Raw genomic sequence first — 14,232 nt, 5'->3', positions numbered from 1 at the left:
GAGATGACAGAGCTGGGCCCTATTATCCTCCACGAGGTGCCCCTCACTCTCAAGACCGTAGGTATCATACTGATGACTACAGACAGCCCCGCAGCCCTAGTCCTGTCTGGCAGTGGAGAAGAGATGGCAGCCCTCAGAGCCGACGCAGTGTGCGTTTTAGGTCCCCTGACAGCCAGCAGTCATTCAAACAACAGGGAAACTTCCGTTAGCTGATGTTGAGGGGCAAACATCAGCTTCAACCTCCCAGCCCCACACTGATTTTACAGCATTTAATACAAATGAGGAGCACACACAACCCCCTAACAAGGTGTCAGCAAATGTTTTGGCAATTGTGGAAGGGGTGGAGGTTTCTGCTCTGGTGGACACAGGCTCTACTATCTCCATTGTGGGGGAAGATTTTCGACATTCTCATCCAATGTTAAAAAAACGGCCTATGAAAACTTCCATGGTACTTGCACGTTCTGTCACTGGGCAATGTCTGGACACTTTAGGTGTCTTAGTTCTTGGTATGACACTTGGTAAAGAGTTGCTGCATCATGATTTCCAGGTGGTTAGAGGTGCACATCATCCAGTCATCCTTGGGTGGGACTTCCTACAAAAACACCATGCTGTCCTTGATGTCGAAAATCAGAAATTGTCTTTATGGAATGTTGAGCTCCCTCTGCTCCCGACATGACATAAAGCTGCAGCTTGTTGTAATGTTTCTGTGCTTACATCTACCAAATTACCGGCATGGAGTGAAACAATTATCACAGCGTGTGTGGCAGGAGCGACGACTGTATCTCCTGTGCCAACTGACTACACGGGTATCCTGGAGCCCAACACAGACGGCCTGACTGTAGTACAAGTTCTGAACACCACAGAAGAAGACATCGAACTCCATGCAGGTCAACATCTTGGTGAGTTTTACTTTCTTTCTTCTACTGACACAACAGTTTTGGAGGGAGAATGTTGTAATGTCCTGTGTGATCCCTGTAACACAGCCCCACCTGTATCTATTGATAATTCTAACCTGTCTACATCTCAAGTTGAATCCTTAACAGAGCTGCTAACTAAGTACTCAGATATTTTCAGTAAGAACTCTGATGACAGAGGTAGGACTGGAATAATTAAGCATAGGATTCGGACAGGGGAGGCCATGCCAATCAAACAAAGGCCCTATCGTGTGACACCTGACCAAAGACAAGAAATACAGCAACAAGTGACAAAACTCTTAAAAGCAGATGTCATTGAAGAGAGTTATAGCCCCTGGGCAGCGCCCGTAGTTTTAGTGCGTAAACGGGATGACACGTGGCGATTCTGCCTGGATTACAAAAAACTAAATGCGGTAACCATAAAAGACTCTCATCCCCTTCCAAGAGTCGACGATGCATTAGATGCATTATCAGGATCTGCTTGGTTCTCCACAATAGACCTGCAACATGGCTATTGGCAAGTGGAGCTGGCAAAAGAGGATCGTGAGAAAACTGCTTTCACCACAGGTAGTGGGCTGTACCATTTTAAAGTTATGCCCATGGGTCTGACAAATGCTCCAGCAACTTTTCAAAGGTTAATGGAGATGGTACTTCGTGGGCTGCCTTGGAAAACTTGCTTGGTGTATTTGGATGATGTCTTAATTTTCAGTAAGACTTTTAAGGATCACCTTCAGCATTTGGAGGAAATTTTTTCCAGAATCAAAATCTGTGGGTTAAAGCTCAGTCTCTCCAAATGCTCGCTTGCTAAGAGTGAGGTTCAGTTCTTGGGTCACATTGTATCTAAAGACGGCGTTCAACCTGATCCAAGAAATGTTCAGAGTGTTCAGGACGGGCCTATTCCATGCTCACCTACGGAAGTGAGGGCATTCTTAGGATTGTGCTCCTACTATAGGAAATTCATTAAGAACTTTGCTCACCATGCAGTCCCTCTCCATAGATTGACAGAGAAAAATGTTGGGTTCCATTGGACTGCTGAATGTCATGATGCATTTGCTTATTTGAAACATGCCCTATCTCATACACCTATTGTCTCTTTCCCAGATTTTCACCGACCATTCCATTTGTATACAGATGCCTCTGCATCAGCTATAGGTGCTCTCCTTGCCCAGGAAAAAGGGACTCGAGAAACAGTGGTAGCTTATGCCAGCCATGTCCTCACGAAGGCTGAAAAGAAGTGGTCCACGTATGATAGAGAGCTTTGGGCCATTGTGTGGGCTGTCAGACATTTCCACCACTATTTGTACAAGCAGCCCTTCTTCATCATTACGGACCACAAACCCCTCTTGGGCCTGAGGAAAATCCCTATTGACAGTGATCGCACTGGCCAGCGAGCATGCTGGGCCCTTGAATTAGATCCATTTGAATGGACGGCCATACACAGAAAAGGACAAAGTCACGCCAATGCCGACGCCCTGTCACGTCGTCAAGACTCAGACTCAGAATTTGGAAACACAGCCTCGTCATCTGATCGACCCGATCAGAGTGCACCACTGTCAAATGGCAGCTGTCAATTAGCAAATATTCAGGGACTGAAAGACCAGGTTCAGTCAGTCGGCATGACCCATGGTATACCAACATCAACTGCCTGTGTTGAGAAAGAAACCAAGAGAACCTCCTCTTTCATTCTGCAGTTGGCTACCTCTGAATTGAGTTTCAAAGAGCAGCAACGACAGGATCCAGTTTTAAAGGAAGTTGTGAGTTGGAAACTTAAAGGCCGCAAACCACCATATAGGAACATGAACAGACGGTCGCCAGAGGAGAGAATTCTGTGGAAAGAATACTTCAGGCTAACACTACACAATGGGCTCCTCTGTCATGAAATTGTTAGTCCAGGCACCAAATCTGTGATTTTTCAGGTCATTGTACCTCAAACTTTAAGGGAGCAGGTCCTTCAGTCCCTCCATGGCAACCCTGTTGCTGGTCATCTATCGGCCAAAAAAGTCTTGCAACAGGCACAGCAACTCTGCTTCTGGCCTTTTATGTCCCGGGACATATGTGAGTGGTGCAAGAAGTGCGTTCCTTGTGATGCCAGGCGCACTCCAATCCCTGGTCATAAAGCACTCATGAAGACCGTGGCAGCAACAGCACTGCTTCAGAAAGTGGCTGCAGATATACTGGAACTTCCTGTTACAAGTTGAGGAAACAGGTATGTTCTTGTTGTTCAGGACTATTTTTCCAAATATGTTAACCTGTATGCTTTTCAAGACCAGAAGGCTACAACAGTGGCTAAGTGTCTTTTTGAGAATTTTGTCTGCGAGCATGGCATTCCAGAGGTCTTACATACAGACCAAGGGCGGCAATTTGAGTCAGACCTTGTTAAACATCTCTGTCAAATGTTGGGTGTTCATAAGACCAGAACCAGCCCATACCATCCACAAGGTGATGGTATGGTTGAACGTTTCAAAAGAACCCTCATTGATCAGCTGGCCAAGGTCCTGCAGCAACAACAAGGGGAATGGGATGATTATCTTAACCAGGTGGCTTTAGCATACAATACTAGTCCCCATTCGTCGACTGGCTTTACCCCCTTTTTCCTTACCCATGGTAGAGAAGCCAGATTGCCGACTAACCTGCTGTTACCAAATTGTGTACCGCGTTCTCCATTTAATTCACCAGCAGACTTTGCTGCAGACCTGATGTGTAAGCTTCAAGATGTATTCATTGCTGCAACCCAAAACAGGGAACATGCATATCATCAACAAAAGCGACACTATGATAAGGGACTGAAGTTTACCCCTTATCAACAGGGGGACCTTGTGTGGCTGCACGACCCTACCACAATCAGGCAGAAACTTGCTCCCCACTGGAAAGGGCCGTTTGAAATAGTGGACTGTTTGGAGTCAGAGAATGATGTGGGTGTCACTTACAGAATACATTATCTGTTAGACGAATCAGACAAATGTCAAATTGTCCATTATAACTGACTGAGACCATACCATGCACCTGTCCCTCCAAAAGAGAAACAAAATACCCCCTCAACTCTTTCCCCATCCTTGACTGCTCTATCAGGTGCCTTACCTTTCAAACCACCACAAATTGCCCTGTGCACTTCTAGGGGAACATTTAAGGACTCCATCCTGCCACAGACACCACTTGCTCCTGGACCTCCCCCTTTCCAGGCAGACCCGCTGCCTGCTAGCCCTCCTCATATTCAGGGTTCAAGCTCTGGTCCGGTTGCATGCCTAGGTCGACGTCAGGTTAAATTACCTAGGTATTTAAAGGACTATGTCTTGACGTAAAAAGTCTAAATGTCTGTGGACATGGTATGACTTGCATTTTACTTTTTTTCTCTCATTTCTTTGTATCTGTTTCCTTAGCACTTATTTGCCCTTTTTAATGGATGTAACCGTAAAGAAACGGGGACGTTTCTTAAGTGGGTGGGGGAAGAAATGTAAGGTTAAATATATATAATTATAGTAATGGGAGATAGTGGGTTAAAGTCTGGAATCTGTGTTCTTGTTCAAAAAGCTTGATTTACTTCAGTGTTCATCTTTGTGTTTCCCAATTGGCTGAATTACAAGTGGGTGTTGTTTTTCTCAGCGCTGGGCATGTGAGTGAGTAAACAGACGGCTTTTCACGAGCTGCTTCTCTCCGGTGATTTATTTTATTCTTTTGAGTGTGTGTCATGCAAAGTTTACAAACCCAACTTTACATATTTATGGAGATAAGATATAAAAACCACCCTGTACAGCTATGATCAGCTGTTCGGCTGAGATTTTGATGTTTTGTTACGGAAAGGCAATAGCTGATCGGTTGATTCTTGTCACATGACCTGCGGTGCGCTTGCGGCATTCTGAAAAGTTGATTATTTTTTATCTTTATGCTCCTGGAAAACGCACCGCATGCGCGTCGCGACCGCGTTGCTTCCATTATGAGCGCGCCTGCCGCGTGGCTACATCTGAAATAACTGACTTGCACGCGGAAAAGACGCAATATGTGAACGGCCCCACAGAACTTAAAGCAAAGCATCGCAAGCATCTTTTGCTTTTCTGTGAGCACAGCTGTTGCGGTGGCACTGCGTTGAAAGAAAGCCACGACTTCTCTCACGCGACCAAGCAAGAGACTGACGCGAGAAACGTTAAAACCTGCTAGCAAGATTCAATGTGTGCACGAAACACTTACTGAATTAGAGAGCTGATTGAGACACACCCTTAATATGCGGTGACAACCCGGCTTCTCTCACTGTCACCTCCATGTTGCAGAGTAGGTCACGTCGGCAGCTCAACCAATAAGATTAGACTGCCATCATATCGTAGAAGTATCGGCATCACTCTACGATACATATCGTAACATTTTTGCATCGCGAAATATCGTTACACCCCATGTATAAGCCATTTTAACTTAAATTATATTAAACTGTCTTTAAAAAAAAGAATGGCTTATTATGATGAGTTAAAGTAAGGTAAAAACATAAGTTGTTATGACTTATTGATCATATAATTTTTTACAGAGTACCGGGGGTTGGGAACTCATTTTCACTAACTAATTTTCATTTAAAAATGTATTATATAAATTAAGTTTTGTCAATGCACTTTGGCAAGTAGGGCATAAATAACATTAAAAAAAAAAATATGCACATCCCACAAGTCCAAAAAGGGTTCAGGTGCAGGAAAAAAAAAACATATAACTGCTCCATAAAAAAATTATTGTAACAACCTTTCAACCATCAGGTCTTCATCAGGCACAAACTTAGTGAACTAGGATACACCTCTTTTTTTCCCTTCTTTTTTTGCTTCAGTTTGTCTCTTTTGTCCTGCACCTGAGCCCTGGTTGGGTTTGGGATGTGCACATCTTTTTATTGTTTTTTTGTATTTGAGTGATCTTTTTGGCTGTAGCTCTCCCTTTTCTGACTTCATCTTGACAGATGAAGAATTTAATTCTCCAAGTAAAACATTTGAATTGAGTAAAGCAGATTATTCTGGGATTTTGTTGAAAAACTCTTTTATTGATGAGAATGACACTTCAGATGTGAGAGATGTTGACAATTACATCTTCTTCAATGTGAAGTTAAACAGTGTGTAACGCCTGGATGGATCCGTTCAGAGTCAATAAACTTTGGAGTTTTCAGAACGCTTTTAACCTGGTGAACTTTGTTTATAAATCACTAAATCGGCGCCGGAATGAATCATAATTTATTCATAAGGCTTTATGAATTATTATATTCATATTTCATCCATAAATTGATTAATAACCGCTACATCGTTACAAGTGTTATCATGCTGTGACTTTGTGTGACTATCTACACAAGACCACCAGGATTGAAGAGGAGCAATCAGAGGAAACGACCATGAATTTCTCAGATAAGTCACTTTCTAGATCTTGCATTGCTGCTCTTAGTAAAGGCCTTTCTTTTTCTTTTAGTCCTTAATAAAGGACTTTATTCTTTTAGCATCATCTCAGTCTGGAGAAGATCGAAGGTGACAGCATATTTAAAGAAGTTTTATCTAGCTCAGTTCTAACAAGGGGCACACAAAGATTATAACTCGACTGAGAATGTAATGAGTAATTACCAGGCAATTTCTGTTGAATAAAACAACAGAGATAAGAAAGCAGATAACCCAACATGGCTTTGGGTGCTTCTCAATATCCATCCTCATTACATCGCTCTTCCATCCTCCATCCTATGACCCAAAAAACGATCGAGCTCAGCCATCTTGAAGGACATCTCAATTCTCTAACTGCACTGCGAGGAATGAGGAGGCTTCCTGAGGAGTCATGAGCGAGGATACACAGGTGCATCCTTTGTGGAAGTCTTTCTCGCCGAGAAACCTGACGCATACATACATTCTCCTCCCCCTTCATATCTGTCACAATAATTTAAATGTATGCTTTAATGTATGCAGTTTAAATAAACTTTACATCTCACATATTTCAACAGGGCATCTTGCTTTATTAATATTTATTATATATTCTTAAATAACCAAACTTTAACAACATATGGGTAGATCCCTCGAGTGCAGCTGATGACACTTTGAAGTGACGCTAAAGGGAGCGAGGATATCATTACATTTGATTCAATTCCAGTTCCCTTGAGGATGCACAGATAAGAATTGAGAAGCACCCCTTATATATCAATTATAAATCTTAAAGCACCATGGGTACAAATCATCCAGAGAGGCGAGAAGATAAGAGGGAGCTGATACACTACATCCCCATAATCAATAACCAGTGAAAAAGTAGCAGACACTAGTTTGTTCCTCATATTAAAATGAACAGCAGGACTTTTTTTTTTTTAAAAATATTTAATATGTGCAGCTTTAGTTTATACTCCATAAAACATTTATGACACAACTCAACACTATTTTGGTATCAAGTTTATTTTGAACGTTATTGGTTATTAATTCACATTCATTACAAACTGAAAATCAGACTGTAGCGAGCAGTGCGGGGCCGAGTGTTAATGAATGTCACCTGCTCCACACCGGCCTCGAGTCACATGGAGGAGCTCAGAAGATAACAGGAGGAGTGATGACAGTGAAGGACGAGAGAGGACAGGCCTGGACTTTATGTTGAGTTTCAGATTAAGCAGCAGTCGTCCATGATGTTGCGATTCCTGTCACTTCCCGGACTCCAATTCCCATAATCCTCCCTGCCAGTCACCTGCACACACTCCACACTAATCACCGCACTCAGCTGCAGCACATTAACCGGACTATAAAAGACTCTCATTCACCACACATCATTGCGAAGTCTTGATTCACCCTGTGTTCATTTCTGAGCGTTCCCCTGTGTTTATTGACTGCCTGTCATCGAATCTGTCTGTGTACCGTTTACGATCCTCTGCTGCCAGCCTTTGGACTTTGCATTGTTTCCTGACCTGTGAATGATATCTGCCTGTCCTGACCATTGCCTGTATCCTGACCACGATTTTGCTTAGCCCTTGCTGTTCCTGTTTGCCCCTGCCGAGACCCTGCCTGTACGACCACGCTCACTTTTAATAAAAGCTTTGCAATTGGATCCCTGCCTGAGTCCAGCATTGTTACATATGAAGGGCTGTCGCTTTACTTTAGTTTTATTGGTAGTTTATTTTGATTATTAAAGTTGATTGAACATTCGCTGCCTTCTCCACAGACTTTTTTTAAGGACATTTACAAATCCCCGTTCCACACAACAAGAGTTCATATGGTGACTGAGTCAGTGAAGCAGAACAGGATGAAATATTAATCTCTACTCAAATAAAATTTTCACTTTGTAATTCAGAAATCTGCAGTTAGATGTTATATTTGTGTCTCTTTCTCACACAAAGCTATTATATTCAATATTGTGTTGCTTTGATTGTGAAAATAAATGTTTTGTCCTGAGTTTGACATTTTCTTGTTGACTCCTTAAAAATGTATATTTATATATTATGAATTTAATTGTTTATATTTTATTATAATACTTTTTTTTTTTTTACAGTAACCTAAACAACCAATGACTTTACATTCATTTTGTCAAATGCTAATGTTTTGTTTAGGATTTACACACAATGTGTGTATTCAAGAACTAATTTTACACATCTTTGTTTTAACCTTTCTGACTACAATAAATGAGTTAAATTGGCACAAAACATGTTCATTAAACACCCATTAATGTGTAAAAATTGAACAAGTTGTTTCATTTTCAACACATCCTTTCTAAAATTGTAAATCTAATATATCTAAATCTAATCTAATTTATACAAAAACATTACATGATTTATTTATTAAAGTGTTTACACTGAAGTTCACACACAGGGCTGTCCTGAGGGCGGTGCAACCGGTGTGACGCTCTAGAGGCCCTTCAGAGGTGGACAGGAACATGATGGAGAACACACCGAGGGGGCGAAAATCACATAAGTTTATACACTTCAATATGATCAATAATCATCCACATGACTGCTGTTTGCAGCTACATTATATGATTATATCTGGAAACGGTGAAATAATTGAGTACATGTTAATTAGCCTGAAAATATAAATGCCAAAATTGTCTCTAATTGTGTAAAATTCCTGAGTTCTTACTGAACTGTTCAAGGAAAGATGTATTAAAGTGAATAAGAGTGTGAGTGTTGCAGTAGTGCTGGATATCAGTCATGTGATCAGCTGCGGACCAATCACAGCCATGCTGATATTCAGATCAACAGCACTGTTACTCATGTGATCTGGATTAAATACTGGAAACATGATGAAAGCAGGAAGATCCAGACCTACAAGAGTAACGATTACTGACTATTGATCGGTAAGATCCTCATAGATCCATCATAACACCAGAAGAATGGAAAGAGTGTGTCAGTGAAGGTGGTTGTGTGTGTGTGTAGATGTGTGTTAGTTACAGGATCAGAGAATGACACCGTTCCTCTGTCATAGTCCAGATTCACTCTCACTCGATCAAGCTTCTGTTTAAACCAACTACAGCGCACATTCCAGACATCAGTATTAAACAAATCACGTCCCTTCCTCTGGTTTGATGCTGTAGTTACTCCAAGTCTCCAGTCTAAACTCTCTTTAACCTCCACATCCCAGCAGTGTGTTCCTGAGTTAAATCCCTCTGAACCCAGAACACAGGCATAATCGTCAAATCTCTCTGGATTATCAGGAAGAGGCTGATGATCGATCCTGCTGTGTCTCACACTGGTCAGATCATCAGACAGGATGAAACGTGGATTCGCCGTGTTTGGATCCAGAATGACAGGAGCTGATGAGACACAATCAACAGATGCTTTTATTCTGATGTTCATATAATGATCAAGAGTGAACCAACACAGATTATTATGAATTATGACACTGTTGATCAAACACACTTTCCTCTGATCACTGTCAGTGCTGTTATTAGTTTCACACTCATATTATCATCATCTACAAACATTAAATGTGTGATTCAGACATTTGTGTCCATCAATTAAAATCACAATAAATCAATGAGATCTGATGAGATTTATGCTGTAGATGAAAAATCCTCCGACTGTTCTCGTTTATCTTACATACACTTTTCCTAAAAATCAAAACTCTGAAAAATCCCACAGAATGTCATTGACAGAAAGTGTTCTTGTGTCTATCTGTTTATCTCTCCACCCCTCCATCATTTCCAGCTCAGATCTTCTGCAGTCAGACTCACTGTTTTGGACGATGTCCTGCATCTTCTTCCAGACTCTGAACGGCAGGTTGCCCAAGTAACGTGGCACATGAATCAAAGCTCCAGAAGCCATCTGTGGATCCGGCCGTGATCTCTGGACTCTGGAAGAACATTCAGGAGTCAGAACTGCAGTGGCTTTGGATCAGAACCAGAGAGACCAGAGACAGGAGCAGATCACTCACCTTTCCTTTGAGACTGGAAACTCCTGCAGAACAAACACACCATTTATCATCAAGAACTCAATCAATGAACCAATGATCAACCAATGATCTGAAATCAGACCTTCAGAAAGCAGACGTCACTGGCTTTCATCATCTCCTCCATGTCTTTGATTGTGTGTGAAAGAGCTGAGATGTGTCTGTTCATCTCCTCCAGCTTCTCCTTCATCATCTGCTTCTTCTGCTCCTCTTCCTCCCTCAGTGCAGTGATTGTAGCTTCTTCTTCATCTCTGAGAAACTGATGAAGCTTCTCAAACTGCTGTTTAATCTGATGCTCTGTGTGCTCAGCTTGAGACTGAAATCAGATCACATTCACTTCAATCATCTCAAAGACCAACTGACTCTGGAGCAGCATGAAGAGTGAGTGAGTAAATGTGGGTTAGTTCACTACAACTTTAATTTCTGAAGCACTAGTGCTGTAGTAGTAGATGTTCTGTGTCTGTAGGGTGAACATTCACATTATCAATCACATCCTCAGGTAGATTCATAATGTCAGCAGTTCAGTTTAGGGCTCATGAATATTAATCACTCTGTGTTTGTTCAGCCAAATGAAAACACAGAAGGCGAGTGCTAGCCAATGGGATTAGGACTGACACATTATTCCCGCCCACTGCTGAATAACCAGCTGACAGAGGTGTACACACTTGATCATCGATATACACGAACGACTGTGTGTGTGTGTGTGTGTGTGTGTGTGTGTTCCAGTCATATTACACATATCACACAAATCAATTCAGCTCTTCTAATCAAACTCTTGAATATATCAAAAGAATCAATCCTCACCTTGATGTGTTGAACTGTTTCCTCAAACTCTCCTTTAATGTTTTCATTGTGTTTAAGTTTCTCTTGTAAGGACTTCAGTGCTGTATTGAGATCCTCCTAGAATTTAAAGTGAAAATCTATAAGACACCAGAGATTTCTGTAATATGTTCATACACAGCAAAATCCCCAGAGTTAAATCAACTCTGCTCAGAGAACATATGGTCCCTCTCTAAATAGTGTTAAAATAACACTGAAGCAGAGTTAAATTTAGTAAGATAATTAAGCAATTAATTAAGTAATGATTGAGCAGTAGTGATGAACACCTGCTGTTAACAAGCAGAATCACTGAAGAAATAAAAAACACAAGAACTACAAGTGACTTAAGTCACAGCCTTATTAATTGCTTAATTATCTCCTTAACCTTAACTCTGCTTCAGTGTTGCTTTAACACTATTTAGAGAGGGACCATATGCACTCTGAGCAGAGTTGATTTAACTCTGGGGATTTTACTGTGTATATGTAATACATAAGTTGAAACAAGTGTTTATCCGTCTTACCTTATATGATGAAACCACTTCACCGATGGGTCTGAATTTATGATTGTCGTGTTGTTTTGAATCTCTGCACACTAAACACACAGGCTGTTTGTCCTCCAGACAGAAGAGTTTGAGTTTCTCACTGTGTAAACTGCAGATCTCCTCAGATCCTGATGAATGCCTCTCATTTCTCTCCTTCAGGATTGACTCACACAAGTTCTTTATTGCAAGATTAACTGGAGGATTGCCTTTTGAGGATCTTCTCCTGCAGACAGGACACTCCTGAGTTTCTCTGGTTCTCCAGAACTGTTGAAGACACCCTTTACAGAAACTGTGACTACATGACAGAAGAACAGGAACACTAAAGATTTCATGACACACGGGACAAATATAATCATCTTCAGATAGTGAAGCCATGTTCACTGTTTGAGCTCCTGCAGTCTAAACTGTACTTTCACTTTCAAAAATGAATAACTTCAAAGATCTGCTGTCTGTTCAGAAACAAACTTCTCAAAAAACCTTCTTGAAATTTTTTCTCTTTGTTCTTCATTGATAGCCGATTCTTTTAGGCTTTTGTCGAGTTTGACAGAAAGGAGAAATAATAAGTCCGTCTCTTCCTGGTTAGTGTTGTAAGAGGGTGGAGATTTCCAGATTAAATTTCCAGTTTTTCAGGTTAAAGTTCCAGTGATAAACACGTCTGATCATGTTGCTGATTGTCAGTGTTTAGAGACGTGAGCAGAGGTGGATAGAGACACCTGAAAATTAGTATTTAAATAAATTTTTTTTTCATCCAGAAGTGAAAGTAAAATGTTTTTTTTTTTTTTATGTTTTTTTGTACCCGCATCAGCAAATTATTCACAGCAAATTAAAAGCAAACAAGTTTAAGTTTGCTTGTTATTAATTTACTCATTTATTTAATAATTCACTTAATTTTATGAAATGACGCAGACGATAAGTGAATCAATGTCCATCATTTTGCGAGAAACATGTGATGAAAAATGCCACGTCTCAATATTGAAAATATTTCCATTTTAAACCATGAAGGTGAGCCAGTGGATATCACACAAACAATGTGCTAACTTTGTGTGAGAGTTATGCGGGTGAAGAAGTCTCAAACCCCAGTCAATTAAGCCTATTCAGTATAGAAACAAAGTAAAAACTGACTGAGCCTTTGGCATCCGACGCTGCAATAATGGCGCATATTCTCTTAGAGACAATGAGAGATGAATCTAATTTAATTTATTAATATTTGTGGCCCACAGTGAGAATTTTTTTTTTCATGAATCGAGAAGAATTTGTTGATAAACAATTTGTTCTTTAAATGAGGAGTAAGCTATCTAATCTTTTATTGTCCTCGCTGCGCGTCAGTTATGCTGTGATGCACTATGATGTCGTGGGGCAAATTAATTGCAATATTAATTTAAAGTCGGCATCTTTGAAAGGCTTGTGCGCTCATGGGCAAAAGTGTATCTTCGAAAGGCTTGCACTGTCTAATGCCGTTAACCATCTTCGTCATCCTCAATAAATAAGCAAGTTCTTACAGTAATGTGAGGGTGCTCAGAGTGAGTCATTCATATCTGCCTCCATTTTGTTAGCAACACCCAACTTCCAACAACCCAATCAATTCCCGAAGGACAAAATCAAGTCCTGCCCTCTTATTTCAGATGCCGTTTCACTCGGATAGACATCACAGTAGAGAAGAAAAGACAATCGCAACTTCCGTTTCATGCCGACCTATTGCAAATGAATAGCAATATTAATTTAATAATAAAAGTAGCATGATAATAAGAAAAATTATTTAATAGCCCTGCATGCCCGTCCGCTATATGCCACTGTGAAGGGATAAATGGCATTCGGGCATGGCATCAAATCGATTAACTGTTTTATCCAAATCCACATGCATGGACCATATACTGTTCAGTACTGCAATGTCCGAGTCTCTCCTGTCTCATGATGTTTCTCATGTGTTTTCAGTCAGCGCAAGCAAGAAACGTTTACTAGACTGTGGACTAGCTTTGACTCTCTGAGCAGTGGCTGTGCAGCCGAATTTTTATAACCATGGACGGTGCGGCGAACGCGTCTCAGGAGGCAAAGAAGTACATTTGAAAGGCTTGCGCGCTCATGGGCAAAGAAATATCTTCGAAAGACTTGCGCGCTCATGGGCAAAGAAATATCTTCGAAAGGCTTGCGCTCTCATGGTCAAAGGAGTATCTTTGAAAGGCTTGTGCGCTCATGGGCAAAGGAGTATCTTCGAAAGGCTTGTGCGCTCAGGAGACAAAAGAGTATCTTCGAAAGGCTTGTGCGCTCATGGGCAAAAGAGTATCTTCGAAAGGCTTGTGCGCTCATGGGCAAAGGAGTATCTTTGAAAGGCTTGTGCGCTCATGGGCAAAGGAGTATCTTTGAAAGGCTTGTGCGCTCATGGGCAAAGGAGTATCTTTGAAAGGCTTGTGCACTCATGGGCAAAAGAGTATCTTTGAAAGGCTTGTGCGGTCATGGGCAAAGGAGTATCTTCGAAAGGCTTGTGCGCTCAGGAGGCAAAAGAGTATCTTGTAAAGGCTTGCACACTCATGGGCAAAGGAGTATCTTTGAAAGGCTTGTGCGCTCATGGGCAAAGGAGTATCTTTGAAAGGCTTGTGCGCTCATGGGCAA

At 41.2% G+C, this 14,232-nt stretch overlaps 1 protein-coding gene across 1 annotated transcript; it reads right to left on the bottom strand.

Moving 5' to 3' along the window:
• Nucleotides 1-8,931: 8,931 nt before the first annotated feature.
• On the bottom strand, nt 8,932-12,000 carry LOC137036419 (E3 ubiquitin-protein ligase TRIM35-like). Its single transcript, XM_067410573.1, has 6 exons — nt 11,605-12,000; nt 11,069-11,164; nt 10,350-10,580; nt 10,250-10,272; nt 10,050-10,168; nt 8,932-9,629 (listed from the first exon to the last, which is right to left on the bottom strand). Exons 1-6 carry the CDS (start codon nt 11,998-12,000, stop codon nt 9,157-9,159), a joined length of 1,338 nt encoding a protein of 445 aa, XP_067266674.1. The 3' UTR covers nt 8,932-9,156.
• Between the last annotated feature and the right edge of the window lie 2,232 nt (nt 12,001-14,232).

The sequence above is a fragment of the Chanodichthys erythropterus genome, chromosome 14 (assembly GCF_024489055.1).
Source record: "Chanodichthys erythropterus isolate Z2021 chromosome 14, ASM2448905v1, whole genome shotgun sequence".
Classification (NCBI taxonomy): Eukaryota; Metazoa; Chordata; class Actinopteri; order Cypriniformes; family Xenocyprididae; genus Chanodichthys; species Chanodichthys erythropterus.
The sequence above is the reverse complement of the archived record's forward strand: the minus strand, read 5'-3'. Positions and strand labels throughout refer to the sequence as shown.